Below are 18165 nucleotides of genomic sequence, written 5' to 3'. Positions count from 1 at the left end.
TCTGACGTGACTTAGGCAGAAATATTCACAGATGAGGTAATGCAGTAAAGTTTTATTTGCATTACACATGGACTAGTCAGCATCCTTACTCACTCTCTGATTAATCATCTGCCATTTCCCCGGAAGTCATAGCGAAAGGTGACCAAATAAAGCGCACACGTTACCTTCAATCAAATAAATGAACAAACTCTTTTTGTTTTCACGACTGAATAAACAAACTGACCATAAAGGACAACACAATTTGATACTGTTTTACTTTGTTTATATTTGGCGGACCCTGCCACCTTTCTAGCTTCACACAGTGTTGTGATCTTATTTTCCTCTGAGAACAGCTTGCTTATTCACTTAATAATAATATTGTATAATGTAAGAACGCAACTCAACAAAATATATATAATAATGATATAGTCATTTTATATCTTTAACTGTGTAACATTTATGAAAATTAGTGCTTGTTTGGGTTTTACTGTAAATAGAGCTGGGTGATAACTAAAAGTATATATTATATCATGTTTTTGTTGGAAATCTGCAGCCCAAATATACTTTAGTTGCATGTCAATAGTCCACCACAACTTGTTTTGAAATGAACCCTCCCTTCATCGTAGTTTTTGTCTAAACTGTTTTAGAAAGTTGTTGATTCTACTGTATCATCACTTTGGAGGATGTAGTTTGAGGTGGACTGTATTGCATTATACAATTCAATTATATAGGTGTTTCAATTATTTTGTCCACCCCTATTGATACCAATGATGGTGGGCTAAATAATAGAAACAAATAACACAGACTGGATGATTCTAAGTAGAATATATTCACAATATGGTGAAATATCCAACTCTCAGGAGCGGCAATTTTTTGATAAAGGTCAAATATGTCACAACATACCATTAAAAATGAAGCATTTTGGGGCTACAGAGATGCTGTGAATACAAATCATATCCTCCAGACTACATCGAACGTGCTTGTTTGGTACAGACCTCCAGCAAAAATCACATTATCACCATTTTTATATATTTTTTCAGTGAAAATGAAAAACATTGCCACTTAAATCATAGCTCCTTTCACAATTGCAGCCTTTATTCCAAGCTAATTTTAATTAAATCCAACAATATCAGTATTTGGATTGATGTAGAGAAACAAACGTATTAATATTGTGATCTTTATTTCAGCCATATTCATCAGGATGTCGTTTGTCTCATGCTTGCAGAAAGGTTTCCTCCCCACACTAGAACAGCTGACAAGTGTTCCACACTGTAGAAATGAGTTAACACATTCATCATTTGATGAGTAAAACTCAAGTCAAGACACAGAGCAACATCTCTTTCTGAAAACAGATTTAATTTACAAAGAGTCAGTGACAGTTTTACAGTGCACATGACACAGAATCACTACTGAAGGTTCGCAGAACCCTGATGAAAAATATCAACAACAGTGCTGAAAAATTACACTTAGACAACTGTAAATAGGAGCAAATAAATGTTACATTTACATACACATACTGTGTGATATGACATCTCAGAAACTGTGTGTCTGTGTGTGTGTGTGTGTGTTGGACCCTCTGAACGTGCGGTATGTATTGACCTGAATACTGAGACAACACCATATGGATCGACTGGCCAAGACACTCAAAAGACCTCAGGCCTAATCCCTGCTGGCTGAATTGATTGGTCTGGGATCCCTTTTAAAAACTGAGTGAAATCAACAGTTTATTTTCGTAACAATAAGAAGTTAGAGCATCAGATTGTCCTTGCATAACAGTGGTCCTCTATACAAAAGAAGTGTTTTAAGTCAGAGCGGGCAGTATCGTCTGTAATCCTGAGGGATATTTATGTGAATCTACCTGTTTACTGTTACGATGCTGTGTGAAATGAAGAACACTGAAGCAGTTTATTATGATACAAGAGAATAGATGCTGTAGGTCAAAGACGAGCTCATCAGTCTGTAGTTTAAATACAAGAGTGGTAGTGTTGTTTACATATTATGGTAAGAACTGTAATATTACTTTGACATATTTATCTGTGCAGAAGAATGAAAACCATGCGATGGGATATTACAGTTAATGTTTGTTATTGCTGCTGTTCGATTGATGAGAAATATATGTACAATGTTCTGTACATTTACCTCGATCTGCTTTACCTCCACTCTCAACCATCTCATCAGCCCTGTAGTGTATTCACCTGTGTGTGTGTGTGTGTGTGTGTGAGAGAGTGTGTATATACAGTATGTAACACCATCGTCATAAATCAGATCATCCACAACGCTTTGGGATTAAACGAGCCCGTTTTGCATCTTCTCCGAGGCTGTCGCGAACAAGCTTTAGATAACGACCGGGTACCAGATGGCAGTCAGTCATTCAGTCAGTATACTGGCTGTGCCATCTTCACCCCCTCCTCTCTCCGCCTAACAACCCAGGCGAACAGACAGCTGACTCAACATGCGCCATATCTACACGGCAGAGAAGAAAAATTAGTGTTTCTAACAGAAAACAAGGGGCAAATCTCAAAGTTTAACGTGCAGTCCTTGAACTGGTCGTGCACTGTATTGCTGTAATGTCTTTCTAGGCAAGAAAAGATGAGGCAAGACTTCCCTTAACTGTATTTGAAACCCATTTAAATGCGGCAGTGTCTCATAGTTTACTCCTGCGTTATATTCATTCCCTGAGCAAGGTGAATGAGACTGACGGGTTCAGTTAAACCTGAGTTTCCAAGGCGACAAGGCCTGTTGGAAACGAAAAGAAGCTTAAGACTGTGTTTCAGTGGCAGTGCGTTCAGTAACAGCTGTTTTGTAGCATCACTTATAAAAAGAGTAACCTCGCAATCCAACAGTTGGTGTTTCTGTTCATAGATGCAAAGAAGTGAGATATGTGAGAGCAAGTCATGAAGCTAAGAGATGAAAAAGTCTGTGGATGTTTTTTTATAAAGATCTGTGATGATGGTGACATTCTGAGAAACATGTCCATTTCAATGTACCGTCTTTCAAGACATCCAGATAACCCTTTCATACATGCACGCACGCGTAAGAACAAATTTGAATAATACAAAACTTGCAGCATAATGTTTCTCTCAGACGCTCTCCAGCACACACCGACACAACCAGACACACACAAGCAAAAGAGGTTTAGGCTTTAGGATTGTCAGACAAACTGTTGCCCTGATAATCTGGTTGTGAGTGTGAAGTTCATTGGTTCATTTTTGGAAGATAACTGTATCCAGGCCTCTTTTTCAGTCAGTCAGCCATTCATTCATTCCCCTCCAGCACAGCCACAATCCCCCCAGCACCTGTCACTCACTCACACAGTCTGGCATCACTGGCAGTCTGTTGGCCTCGCTGTCAGACCCACACAGCTGTGTTGTAATCAAACAAGGGCTGCATTTTTTCCAGACCAGTCTCTGGCTGTCTCCTGTCTAAATAAATCCCACCAAATGGCTGCTGGTGGACCTGGGGGAAGTGGTGTTGGTGGTGTTGGTGGTTCCTTTCTGCTTCAGCTAGATGTGGACATGGCCTGCCTTTGCCCTGCTGTCCGTTTGCCCAGAACGGCAAGTAGAAGCTGCCTTTTGAACTTTTAGGAGCCAGTTTCTTGGGCCTCTTGAAGAGGTCGCCCTCTGTTATCTCAGGAGCCATCCAGCCGGGTCTCTCCTTGAGCAGCTTGTCTCTGTCGGGCCGGACGCTGCGCAGGAACTTCTTGAAGATGTTTGTGGTTAACGAGAACTTCCTGCAGATCTCCTGCGAGCGGCTGAGGCGTAGAGGGTGAGCTGGGGTGTCCGGTCTGTCCGCCCCTCCATCAGCTATCCTCTCCTCCATCCTCTTCCTTCTCTCCTCTTCTTCAACATCTTCCCTCTCCACCTCAGGGAGGTCCAGCCAGTTACCCACGAGGTCGGCAAAAACGTTGTCACCCAGCACTAAAGGCTGGCGGTTGCGGCTGCGGCTCATGAGCGAAGAAGTCCAGTCGCTGCCATCATCTGTGCTGTCCTGGGAGTAGTCGCTGTCCAATGAAGGGCCCTCTCTGGAGAGGCTGTACAGGATCCCAGGCAGGTCTACCACCTGAGCACGACGAGGAGCCTGTGGCTGAGGGTAGGGCTCCGGTGGAGGGTTTCCCACCATCGGTCCGTAGAAATCCACCTGCGGGGCGGCGTATCCAGACCACCTCTTGGGTATAGACTCCAGGTCATTCTCACTTCTTGCGCTTCTTTCGCTTGTCTCGCTCTCACTCTCAAGGCTGGATGCAGAGGACGACGAGGTTCCCAGGCTGCTTCTGTTTCGAGACGAGCTCCTCTCATCTCGACTGTAGGTGTTTCTGCTCTCCAGAGACGGCCTTGGACTTTGCATCGGACTCTGGCCGGGCTCTTCTGGCATGGTATGACTCAGGCAGGACCCTTGATTCTTGCTGTAGGTCAAAGCCGCTGTAGCTGATGCTTGAGGAGGAGCTGGCGGAGCAGGATTTGGGATTCCTCGGTTAATGGGTCGACCTGAAATGTCAAGGTTGTCTAGCGCTGTCTGGACCTGAAGGAGCTTGAGTTCCTGGAGGGCTCCCATCATAGAATTCATCTGAGCGTGGAGGCCATCTCCGGCTTCTTTCATAGACACCTGCAGGGAGACAGAGAGAGCAATTAAGAGATGATGATGAGAGACAAAACTCTAATGTCCAGTTCAGCTTAACAGCTTAAGACCTTGTAGAGGTCATCAATTCAATCATTTGACTCCTCAGCCTCCCGCAGGACCCATCTCATCCATCAAAGACTGATTTCCTCTCCACCCCCCATCGTGTTCATCATTTATCTCAGCACCAGCACAAATCCAATTACACACCATCAACTGGCAGGATCAAAGGCATTGAATACATGTATTAGTGAATAAAAAATCACAGTAATAGTCCTGCTTTTCGCGTCTGTGTTGATGAGACTCTTGTTTGTTTTCAGGCTGCGCACCTTGTTTAATTATGGGTCATGTGACGTAGTTTTGGATGACAGACCAGGGTCCCATATGGCCTGCGTACGAGACAAGATCCAACCCATGACAGCTGTAAAACAGACTGGCTTACCATTTCTTTCTCTTCTACTCTTTGTGTCTCCGTTTTTCTTTTTTGCATCCGTCCATTTACTTTATTCCATATTTGCCCCGTCCTCCGAGCTCTTTGTCTTCACTCTTACTTCCCTCTGTGCAAAAGTAATCATACACTCAGCTTTTATCCTCCTCCTCCTCCTCCTCTTCTCTCATTCTGCTCTCATCTGTATAAGAGCCTGTGTCATGTGACCTGGACTAACCGTCTTCTCCTGAAGGCAGACAGAAAGCCCATAGGCAGCATCGTGACCTGTGTCTTGACTTGTAGGCCTGAATCATTTCACGCCAGACTTTGAATCACTCTGTTAATACAACAGCCGGTTTATCTTCGTCTAAGAACGCGCTCCCGCTGGCAAAGGTAACGACTGATTGATGAGTAAACCTGCTAGAGAGCCCTCCTTCTTTTTAAAGAAACATAAATCCGTTGGAGGACGAAAGAAGGCATGCCAGGAATTTTGAAAAACGTGCCACGGTGTGTGGGAAAATGTTGGATAGAAACCTCTAAAGCACACCTACAGTGCTCTACAGCAGATAAACCTGACAGACAATTCATATCTCTTTAAACCAAGCTGTCTGTCAGGATCTGTCGGTTAAACCACAACAACATAGATAACTGTCAACCAACATAAATGCAGTTTATTGCACATAAAACAGGCCTCTACTTTCGGCACTTTCAAACGAAATAGCCTCACATTTCATTCTATCAAACTACTATTATGCATGTCTAGTAATCAAGACCGACACCTTACCTTCTATAAATGTCTGTCACAAAGCAGGAGGTATAGATATCCCTGTCTGTCACTCTGTTGTTGTTAGTCTGCACCTCTGCCAGCCTGTCACCGTCTCTCACCTTTCAAACGGATCAGTGCGACAGCCCCTATATGTATCACTCTCCAATGGGGGGACACCGCTGGGTGTGACAGCCAATCAGCGCTGCCCGTCTAGACTATAAGCCCCAAACGGCGGGTGATATGGGGGGGTGGGGTCACTCAGGCGGAAACGGACTGACAATGAGAAGAGCGAGAGGGGACACAGCGGGCAGGAGGGATGGTGAGAGCCAGCCGGATGAGCAGGGATGGAAAGAGAGGAGGGGGAGAGGAGGGATCCCTCGCCATATGTTTAGATGTCGAAGGGAAAACTGTTGATGGATTTAATTATGGATGACACCATAAGAGCACATGAGGGGGGTTATAGATGGGAGAAGGAGGGGGGTTGTAGGTGTAACATCACCAGGCTGTGATACTTAATCTTGAGGGAGCAGTGATTGTGTTGAACCCCGGGGTGAGAAAAGTAGACGCGTAGAACAACTGACAGTATAGCATCATAAACAAAGCAGCCTATAAGCACCGTGAGAGACGTGAATGCTGCAGGATGTGGGTTTACTGGGAAAATAGACAAATGTCACAGATAACAAAAGTTCATAGGCTACATTTAGATTAAAAATGAAATTACAGCCATGAGAAAGGCAAATATTTTGTGTTTAGTGCTACGCTGATGTTAGCATTTAGCTCAAAGTACCACTGTGCTTATGTAAAAACCTCGGGATGCAACTAACTATTATTCTTGCTGTTGATTAATCTGTTGATTACTTTTTCGATTTTTCGAAAAATGTCAATCAGCGTTTCCCAAAGTTTAAGATGATTTCCTCATCTCACTTGCTGTGTCCACAACCCAAAAATATTCAGTTTACTGTCAGAGGAGTAAAGAAACCAAAAAATATAAATATTTGACAAAAAAAGACCTAAACAAATTAATCTATTATCAAAATAGTTGTCGATTTAATCTTATAGTGATAGTTGCAGCTCTAGTATAAACTCACAGAGGTCTAGCATGGCTGTGGAACAGTGGCACTAACGCCACAACTGACAAATATTTTTTTAAATAATTAGATTATTCTTCCATGTTATTATTTTCTTAATTAGTTATTTAATCCAAAAAACAAAATTGGTTAATACTTTACAGTACGGTACTCAGATTCTCAGGTAATCCCGGACAATTCATGAAGAAAGAAAACGACTCCTTAATTACTCCAATTATTCGTTAGTTACTATTTTGTGCCCCCTCAAGTAAAGCGATACATCATACTAAGTAATTACTACGTCGTCCATCGTTACCTCATGATTACCTGACCATTACCTACCCTTTTTTAATAATCATAAAGGGGAAGTCTGGTAACTCAAAATTATCTACTATATATTCCCTGAATCAGAGTTATTCAGTAACTACTCATGAAGGATTCATGACTATCAGATTGTTCCTCACTCGTTCCTCAGTAAATACTCACATTTTTGTGTACTATATCTTAATATTTTACCAAAATTTGCAAGTCTAATCACCATTTCTCAGAATCCAAGGTGACATCTGCAGATTGCTTTTTTTGTTGTCTGACCAGCAGTATGAAATAAAAGACTTAATCTCACTAAATGATTTAAAAACTAAAACTAGAGGCAGACTCTCTATAATATCAATGTTTCTAATTTTCTAATTATGCAGCTGTCTCCTAGAAACTTTCAAATGTTTTTAAAATGTGCATATCCCTATATTTGTTTAATGTTTTTTGTGTCCTTTTATGTTCTCTGTGAGTAACTATGTGTTTTTATGCTGCTGGTGGTCTTAATCTCAACAGGACTTTCCTGGTTAAATGAAGGTGAAATCAATAAAAACAAAAGATATTCTATTTACAATATACAACAGAAAAGCAGGAAATATTTAATTTAGAGAATATCAGAGAATCTTTGGCATTCCTCTTTGATAAAAGACTTGACTCTGATCACCAGAGTTGTTGTTTATTCATTTTCTGTTTCACGACTAATTGGCCACTTCACATGTTCTGTACCTTGACACTTATCCAATACCCCTGCACCATTAACATTCAACCTCTGGGTTAAAACACTTCATCACTAACATATGGCTGAGTAGGTGCACCGGGGCGTGAATAGCCTCCAAGATCACATAATAAGCCTATCAATGCACATGCTGGGAACAAAAGCCTCTGAGCTTCCCGTTGGCTCGCTAAATTAGGCAGCGAAGGTACGTGTAATTAGCACAATGAGGTTGTCTCTTGTCTCTGTGCCTTCCACATATGGCTGACTTCATTAGCTGTAATTCCCTGCGTCCCAGGAGAGGCTGGGAAAGGGCTCATAATTATGGTTTACTTTCCTCCACATCAAAAGTCAACAAGTCTGAAGACAAGATGACGTGTATTGCTGTTACATCTTCAGAGGCAGACATGTGGCTTCGGCGAAGTTTATGCTGGGATCATCTGAGGGATTACCGCACTCTGAGCTGCCGGTGAAATCTGGACCACTTAAATGTATTAAATCTGAAATATTATCTCCTAAGCAGTCCATTCTCATGCAGTCTGAAAGGGCCGCACCTGTTTGCACATGCTCACCAAAAACACCCTAATTTAACACTCACATGCAACTTCGTTGTTGTTCCCAAAACGCAGGCGTTCCCACTGGTTATTTAAAAAACACTGAGTTGTTTGCTGGCATTTCTATTCTAAGGTAACATTAATTATTCATATTGTGCCCCGGGGAACAAACAAAAGGAACAGTAGTAAACTAACCCCCATTATTCCACCTTTACCATGCCAACTAACTCCAGGCTCTCCACCTCTGCCATTTCAAGGCTGAACTTTGTGGCCTAAATATGTCAGCCTCTTCAACCTTCATTCTGACGTCTGCTCAAGATGCTAAAAGAGGCTTTACAATAATGTCCCGCGGCGGTTTCTTGTTTAAAAACAGATGTTGTTCATCCTTAGATGTCTCACTTTTTTTTTTTTTTACAATGTGTGAATCAGCTCAGGGGCCTTGTTAGGACAAAGACAGTGAGGACCTGACAAAACCTACGCAAGCACCTTAAGGTCTTACCCGGGGGAAAAAAAATGGAGATGAGGAATAAAAAATGTCTAATCTAATTTAATAAGAAAACTGGGGATGGAATTGGGGCTTGAGGGAATTGCTGTACTGCCCAGAAACACTGGCATCATTAACCGAGTCTTGTGAAGTTTAGTTAAATCTTCTTTTTGAACTATAAAGCCTCCAAACTATTTCAGCCATTTAATCCATCAAGCGTGTATTCCTATAAAAAGATCGCCATAAAAAAGCAAGCCAAGTGAAAATCTGTTGAATGAATGAAAGAAGGACAAACAGGCGCTGTCCAGATTCTCCCCCCTTCATCCCCCCGCTACTTCTTCTTCTTCTTCCTCTTCTTTGGCTGCAGTGATGCCAGCCAACCAGACATAATTGCCAATTAAGGGCTGAATGCTTCAAAGTTTAAGAACAATAGCTGGCAGTCTTGAATTAATGTTGAATGGAGGCTTATTAAAAAGTTCTGGCCATTTAAAAAAAAAGAAAAATCAATTCATTGGTGATTGTTTCACGTCAAGCTCCGTCTACTGTGAAGATGCGTCCAGACACCATTCAATATACATGCATATTGTGAATTAAATACCACAAAGTATATGAATAAATCAATGCTCCTCCTGTGCTGTCTGTTAAGGTTCCAGCTCTCTGCCTTCACTGCAGCCTCGATATTACCTCCTTCAGTTATGGAGGGAAAAATGAATTCACTGTGCAAACACACTGAGCTCACACATGTCCGGACATGCCTCGCTTGAATGAGGTCTCCGTTTTTCTAAAGCATGTATATGTGAGCTCACTGACATACATTCAGTGGATTATCAGGTGAGAAGTAAACACAAAAACGAGGGATCGAAAACAAACCGCCGCTCTGTTCTGGCTATAAAATCCAGGCCATTCACTGTTGTTGTTTATTTGTTATTGGCTGGAGGGGGGGAGGAAACAGTGAGGCCAAGGTTATCAGACCCAAAAGGTCTTCCTGTTTAGAAGAAGCTGGCCAGCAGCAGCAGCTTTAGTGTACTCCACCCTCCCTCCACCTCCACCCCCTAATTAAAAATGAATGGGTGGGCTGTGCGGGTCAAGGACAGGAATGGGGTCTCTGTCCGGGGGGATACAGAGAGGGTCTCTGTGAGTGAGCTGCTGGACACGCCACAGACCGCTGTGGACAGCCCCGAGGTCATGATCAAGAGGGCAATAAAGCTGTGGAGCGCTCGCTGAAAGAAATAAATTACTGTGCACGGGGCAATGAATGCCTCTTTGACGAGATGTTATATGGTGACTCTGTTTGGTCCGAATGTCCTCGGGGTCATGTTCAGGAAAAAAGTGGTACCAATGTTCAGCAGGAGAACATGGTCACATGATGTCATGACAAATCTGCCGTTAAGTGTCGGAATGCACATTTTTTTACCCAAATTTTTGACTTGTAACATTGAATGTGCCGAATGTGTTACTCTACAACAAGACTTCACATAACGTAGGACTTTAAAGGGTTGTTTTCAAGTGTAAACCCAACGTGATGTCACCCATTTGTTCGTTGACTACCATTTTGCAGCTTTCAGTTCGGCATTATGCCCACTGCCATCTTGTTTTTTTGGAGCCAGAAGCCTAGGTTTAGTGTTGCCTGAGCACACCACCACTTTTTTACTCTAAGTGAGGAAAATAAATGTTCACAGTTCACATTATCAAATACATTTTAGGCGCTTGAAGATCCAATCATCAATAAAGTGTCTGTGGGAAAGGTCCAAGATGACATTAAGCTTATTGATTCATGACGTCAACTTGTGCTTTGAGCAACATGCATGTTCCACCTTTATGGCGAGCTAACATGAACTATGATGAAAAGGGAGCAAAATATCCTTTAGTTTTTTGGAACAGCTAAAAAAAAGATGTTCACGATGTTGTTGTTAAATATAATGATAAAAAACTTACTGGGCAGCAGATCAATGGCCATAACATAATGGCGCGCGGTCGCCTGGATTTGAAACTAGCGATTGAGACCATAAACTCATTAGGAAACAGTTTGATAAAGCAAGTTAGAAGAAAGGACATTTTCTCATAAGTTTACATACGATCAGACTTTGAAACCAGTGGCGTTGCTGCCTGCTGGCCAATAAAAATCAAGTAAGGCCATTGTTCAAATTCTCACCTATGTTTGTATCATCTAGCCTGATATTTTGGGTTTTTTTCCACCAGATTTTGGGATATTTGTCTCTCAGAATTCGGCCTCCATCCAGTATGATCAAGGAAAATTATAGCCCCTGTCGTACTTAAATGCTAAAAATGTCAGGCTTGGACACAGGAGGCTGCTATTCCCATCTTGTTTTATCCTAAGAGTCAACATTTCATTTAACCATGACCATGATCCATAATTGTGTCCCCACAATGTAGTTAATTCAACCAAAGTTGTAATCTTTTCCGAACATTAACTTGGTATTATTTTCTCAACGTACTGGGGCTAAGCATCTTGATTCATTATCAATGCCTAAATCTAACCAAACCATGAGCGTTAGGGCTAAAAAAAAAGGTAATATGAGTCATTTTAGAAACAGCAATTTGTAACTGACAATCAATTTGCCAAAAGTGGCATCAAATCCAAGAACGCTCATTCAGCATGGTTCATTTTCAAAGGCAAGAACTGACGCAGTTTGTCGTTATTTTTGGAAGATGTTAAATCCTCACAGTGAGTCCTGTGGTTTATCCAGAGCAGTGGGTTGTTAGACGTTTCTTTCTGGAAATAAACGGCGCTCATGCATTTTTAAAATGTAACCTCAACTCCAGTGCTGTGAGCACAAAGGACACTGCATCCACTTCCATTGCAATTGTGATAGCAGCAGAAATGTGAGAGACAGCTATCTTCAACGATTTGCAAATAAAAACTAAACTATCAGCAAGATGTAAATGGGAATGGAGAACTTAGTGAACTTTCCCTTTACAACAGAATCAGATTAAACCAGAGTTATCACTTCTTCTTTGACCTGCCGCCAGATAACATCCCCTCATGGCATTTCAGAGATGGGAGTTGGTTTAATAGCTTGTTTCCTGCTAGAGGCTCATTTACGCTCACAAAAACACACAAATCACAGAAACAATGCTGCTGTGGGAGACACAGGATGATTAGGGACTGTGTACTCATCTTCTTGCAGATGGTATTTCGAGAAGACTTTCACTGTACGTGATGATCGTCAGATAGATGCTTGATAGCTCAGCAGTTGACGTCAGCACCTTGTGTGTGGGCAGTGAAAGTGCAAGGCCAATTCTCCAGCCCACAGTTGTAACATCAAGAGTGACGTTAATTTTGCAGCATCTCCAGATCCTCCCTCGTGTCTTAGTCTAGCTTCAAAAGCAGTTTAAAAGTGGAGCAGCATTTCCTGATGAAAATGCATGGGATTGCGGTAAGCTTTCATGATGAGTGGTTTGATTTTTGTTCAGCATTATGAGCACTTGGAAGCTCACTGAATTCAGTAAATGGGCCTTCAAAGACTTTAAAGCTACACTCATTAATATTTTTTTATATTAACAGTGGATAGAAATGGGTTGCTTGTAGTAGTGAGTCTACAGAGAATTGGCTGCAGTCTCCCTCAGTTCTAACAACCGTTTTAGCGTCTTTCAGCTCATTGTTTTGGTTTTACAACCTGCAATGTTACTGTGTCAGTTCAGTGTCAGTGTTCTGATAAACCCACTGATCAGCACCGGACAGCAGACAGAAAAAGTTAGCGACTAGCTGGTGAACACAGTGGAGCATTTAGCAGCTGAACAGCTAGATATTTCTCTCAGGAGGTGGTGGAGACCAAAAACTGAGCTAAAAGTAGAGCGAGCATTGTCCAGAACTATGACTCCAAGTCACTGTTAATGTTAATAAACTGTCTGGGTGTGTAAATAGGCATCTGTATGATCATATGTTCACCACTGGCATGATAATTTGTCAATGTTCTGGTTACAGTTTGTTTCGCTGCCCTCATGGGGCCAAAAAAAATCTATGATTGCTGCTTTAATGCCCCATACAACACATCTTCCATATTTCAAAAAATCCAATTTCTTTTGGCCCTAGACCAGCCAATAATGGAAGAAAAAATGTAATTTTAAGGACCCAACAACATAAGAGAGCACAATATTGACCTAAACCTCAGTGAGAGCAGCACCCATGAGAAATAATGCACATATTTTGCTTCAGATGAAAGCAGAGACTTGACTCGATCTTGGACCAGCAGGGTCACGTGTGGTTACAGCAGCAGTATAATTAGCAACTGTCTCTTGAAACAATAAATCCTAAATGTCTCAGGTTATGTGCGTGGACCCATAATGATAAACAGGCTTTTGTAAAAGGTTAGTGGCTCCATCTCAAACACAATAATCACCCATGCAAAACCCCCGCAGCTGCCCCTGAGAGCTGGGCCAATTTTAGCCGAGGGGAAGGAAGGGACGGTTGGAGAACAGGAGCCATGAGGGAGGCACCAAACAAACGAGCTTAAAGCCAAACCACTACAATGCTTTGTGTTGTGTACAGTTTTCTGATCCCACACCCTAAAGGTAACAAAGAACAACTCTGAGGCACACGATCAAGAATAGACTATAAGTTTGGCACTTGTGCGAGTTTTTCTCAGATTTCATGATCTCATACTTGCTGGCTTTGGTGTTGGATTCCAACGTGACAGTTATGTTTGAAAATGTGCCTCAGGTGCGAAAGGGATGAAGGACTATGATGCATATGAAATCAGCTTCAGGAGTGACGGCATCAAAAGGTTTGACTTGTGCTTTAGTGTCTGAAATGTTGGTGTTCCTGCAGGTGCGAACCCTTCGTTCAGATGGGATGACTCAAAGACATGTCAGCGGTTGGATCTTCGGCTCTAAGCAGGCAGGAAGGGCTTATGTTGGTTTTATTCACGAGTCTTTTGTCTCTTGTATGAAAAATGAGTCATGCCAGAACTTAAAAATATTTCATTGTTACCATTTTATCCTCAGGATTTATATGGACAGCTTTTTAAAGGAACAAATGGAGGCTAAAAGCCTGTTGACAAACTGTTGAGAGACGTTCCTTACTTGAGTTTAAGCGTCTCTGATGTGTTGGATGTGCTCGGCAGTGAGGACTAATAGCCCCAGAGCTTGTCGGGTGAAGGGTCGAGTGTTCATGCGTGACCTGACACTACCCCACACAGACTGACCCCCCCGACCCCTGACACAGTGTTCACACTTTCGCATGACACTCGTCTTCTTTTAGAGCTGACAGTGTGTTGGGTTACAGGGTGTCCACCACGGAGTTCACAGTTGTAATTTACTTGATTCTTACACAGGCTTTGGTGCCATGCTCACATTTCTATAATGCAACAGACACTGCAAACCAAACTATATAGATAGGAATCGTGTATGCTTTACAACGTTGCTTTCAAATGCGTGTTAGCTATACAGTTTTAGGTCATTACTGTCCATCCATTTACACACAGTAATCAATTAGCAGACTCTTGAACTTAGCTTGGCTCCAGACCATGTAACTACTGTTTCAGAGAGGTCTGCTGCCCATTGACGGCTTGCCATTTGAGGGTGGGTTAAAGAATAAGGACATTGTGTTCTTGCAAACAGCTGGACAAATGGAAACAGAAAAATGGCTATAAAAAGATGACAAGAGTAGATGAGATTGACACAGCTGTTCGTGTCTTTCAACTGATTCGATTCTTTTGTGGAAGTGGAAATGAGATCAGCTGGATGAATACGTCACCCGCTACTGATTAAGGCAAGGTTAGGGCAAAATAACAACCCCTCCAAATAAAAAACATAAAGCGTGTCACACTGATTAATAAAGTGAAATGACACTGCAAGTGTCACGTGGATGGTTGCAATACGGACCTTTTCTCTTGTAACATGGATGTCACTAACCGCTGCTAACTGTAGTTAGTTAGCTCAGTTGCTGCTAACCGAGAGGTGTGATGGTGTTTATAAAAGCCAGTTTGACAACAGGTAATATATCACATGTTACCAGGGAGATTTAGCGTGACCAGTACTTTGACTCCAGGGACGAAAAACACATGTTCGAGTGGGGACAGTTAGGCGTGAAGTGGCGGAGGAACAAGTTTATTTTTAAATATGCATCTTCCATTTTGTTGATAAGTCTGTGAGTATAAATTTTCGTGGAGCTGGAAGTTATTTATTCCCATGTTTTTGGCAGCCAGACTTGTGTGATGTTATAGTGTGTGAAAAACCTTGCTGGTTGTTGGACACATTCACAAGCTTTACTTTATCACTTCTGCTGTTAGCATTGTCGTTAACAGCTCACTTAGTCCATTCCCCAGAAAATATATAATTAAGTAATTGAATTAATATTATAAACATGTGACAACTAGTCAACTAATGGTTTGAACTAATTGTCTTTAGTCTGGGGCAGCCCAAATTCAGTGTGATGGATTACACAACAGGATAACAATACAGAGATTAACGGAACATAATGGATTCCTGAAAGTAATTGTTATAAACTGACTTAAAAAAAAAAAAAGTGGCACGGCCCTTTTAAAACTACATCACAGTCTTTGAAGCATGGTCACACGTGTTACTGAAGAACTACTGGACTGTGTGCGGCAGGTGTAAGTCGGCTGTTAGATGTTTGTGATCTGCGTGCTGCAGATGGAGCGGGTTTAACCACTCTCCAGTGAGCAGTGGATGAAAAGCAGTCACAGTGGAAAGAAAAGTGACAACCTTGGCATGGACGCCACTTGTTTTCTGAACAACAGATTGCATCCCACATGGTCCTGTGCAGAGGGGGGACTGCACAGGACCATGTGCGATGCCTGTTTGATCCCCGGCATGGCACGATACTTTTTTCTATTATGTTACCAAACTGAGATGTGGCAGCTATAACACAACATGTCCTCCTGGCAGTCGGCGTCTGCTCCCCTGAAATCTCAAGTGCCACTTCACAGACGTGTGGCTAATTTGGAGGAGCGAATCAAGGAGTCACAGAGCAGATCGTGTTGCAAAACACGCAGCCATGCGAGGCTTTTCTGTGGGCCAGTGGCTGGATAAAGAGAAAAAAGAAATCTGTGTCTGCTTTGAAGATGATTCCAATTGAAATCTGTGCCAGTTAAGGCTCCTTTTGAAAATGGGTCTCATGGTGTATCACTGCCAAATGATTTGGGTGTGCGGGTGCAGCTTACACATTTTGTTTTTACATTTCAAAGATGGGGCTAAGAGCGAGAGCTCTACATTCGCCACCATCAAACACATTTGCTTATTAGAGAAGAGGACACAAACACAGTAGATAAGAGAGACTGAGACAAATTCATTTAGGGCATATTTAGGGGCTGCAACTCCCTGTGACTGCCAATTTCACTCACTCCCCTTTGAAAGCAAGACCTCACAGCTGCCCCCTGTTGTAGGGCTGCAACTGCTTTATTGATTAAATTGATGATTATCTTCTCGTTTAATTAATTTTGACTATAAAATGTCTCATGTGACATCTTCCCATGTCTAGTTCTGTTTGACCAACTGCCCCAAACTCATATATAATCAGTTTAGATTCATATAAAACAGAGAAAATCAGCAAATCCTCACATGTAAAGAGCAGGAATCAGCAGATTATTTGCATTTCTGCCTCAAAAGTAAATCAGAGCAGTCGCTGAATAATTTTCTGTTGACGAATCGTTTCAGCTCTGTTGCAACACAGCAATACATTTACTGCGACACATCAAAATACCGTGAACATTTATTTTGGGAACTCAGAACAGTCTTCCAAAGGAGAAGAGGAAGAAACTGTCTTGAGCTCATTAGGCTTACAACATCTGTCCCAGATGTGTGGACAGAGAGGAGGAGGATATGTACACATGCCTCTGGTGTGCTCAAAGCTTTAAGCCTACACAGATTAATAACAAATACACATTAACCCCCAACTGAAGCTAAAAACTAGAATTTGACGTAGAGATCAGTCAGGAAACATAACATGCGAAGGAACATCTGATGTTATTTTGAATATCTGGAAATAAATATTAGAAATTATTTTAAATTTTGCACAGTAATTAAAGTAGAACAACATCATTCAGTGCTGCAACAGTAGAAGTGGTGTGTGGACGCAAACACAACATACCAGTTCTTGCTTCAGTCGCCTCAGACACGCATCCATGTTTTTGGATTCTGGTTTCTGTGGTTCCATTTCTTTTTCTTTTTTTTTTTTTTTTGGAAACACGAGAATTTCAGATGAAGCGCTTCTTCAGTCGCCGCTCGAGCATGACTCCCAGACGCTTTCTGCTGGGCGAGGAAAAAAAAAAAAAAAATTTACAACAACGCTCCCGTGGAGAGCAGAAAACAATCTGCCATTGGAGATGCGCAAAATCCTGTTGAGGAATGCGCGCACGGCTCGTAATGACGCGGATCCTGTGATTTCAAAAAAACAACTCCTGATGACGGAAATGTGTTTTTACTCCAAAGAAAAAAAATGATAATGAGGTCCTTCTTGTAGCTGCATCAACAGACTGTGTCCGTGTCTGTGTGTGTGTGTGTCTGCTCGGCTGCTGTCAGCCTGTGTGTGCTCAGCCCGGTTTTTTCTCTCTCTCTCTGCTGTTTTCCCATTCAAGAGGAGCGCTTACGTTGCCCATCCAATTTCCTCCAATGAGTGAGCGTCTGAGGACGTACCAAATCTCATTCAAACCGGGATAAAACGTCCATCCGTCATTTATTATGGACGAATAGAGCATCTTGTAGTCATTTCACAGAGATATGAAGAGAAAGACTGAAACATCTGGAGATATTTGAAATCAGGGCTGAAGGATCAGATAGTTTGGGCATGCATAATAAAAGTAAACATGTCTAGCAGGACAGATTCTGCAACATGGCCACTGTTGGACCAGAGGAGGAAGCTTTCAGGAGGATGTGTCTAAAAAGAAACCATATGTGTCATGAAAAGAGCTATAAGGACAGTTTCCTGGCCACCAGAGAGGAAACACCTGAGCCCGCAAGGCTTTTGTTGCATGACCCGGATACAATACTTTATTAGCAAGGGGAAGGAAGAGGTGCATATGCAGGGACAACAATCTGGAAGTTGTTTATCACTCCCTGTCTTATAATATGGATTTGACATCTCTAAAAGGTTGCACATGCAGAATATTAAACATCCACTACGACCTGAAGATAAAATGAGGTCTGCTTCAGCTTGAAATGATTGTGTTGCTGAAAGGAAAAGGAAGGAAGACAATTCAGGGGAAACTACTGCGATAATCAAAACAACTACAAGGTTTACATCAAGGAAAATGCACTTCTGTCTTTGCTC

At 42.0% G+C, this 18165-nt stretch overlaps 1 protein-coding gene across 1 annotated transcript; it reads right to left on the bottom strand.

Annotated features, from left to right (window-relative positions):
* Positions 1-1316: 1316 nt before the first annotated feature.
* On the bottom strand, positions 1317-17254 carry inka2 (inka box actin regulator 2). The gene is made up of 2 exons (XM_073468470.1): positions 16987-17254; positions 1317-4581 (listed from the first exon to the last, which is right to left on the bottom strand). Exons 1-2 carry the CDS (start codon positions 17050-17052, stop codon positions 3328-3330), a joined length of 1320 nt encoding a protein of 439 aa, XP_073324571.1. The 5' UTR covers positions 17053-17254; the 3' UTR covers positions 1317-3327.
* Positions 17255-18165: the final 911 nt, after the last annotated feature.

This window comes from Pagrus major, chromosome 6, assembly GCF_040436345.1.
Source record: "Pagrus major chromosome 6, Pma_NU_1.0".
Classification (NCBI taxonomy): domain Eukaryota; kingdom Metazoa; phylum Chordata; class Actinopteri; order Spariformes; family Sparidae; genus Pagrus; species Pagrus major.
This window is presented reverse-complemented; position numbering and strand designations above follow the sequence as displayed.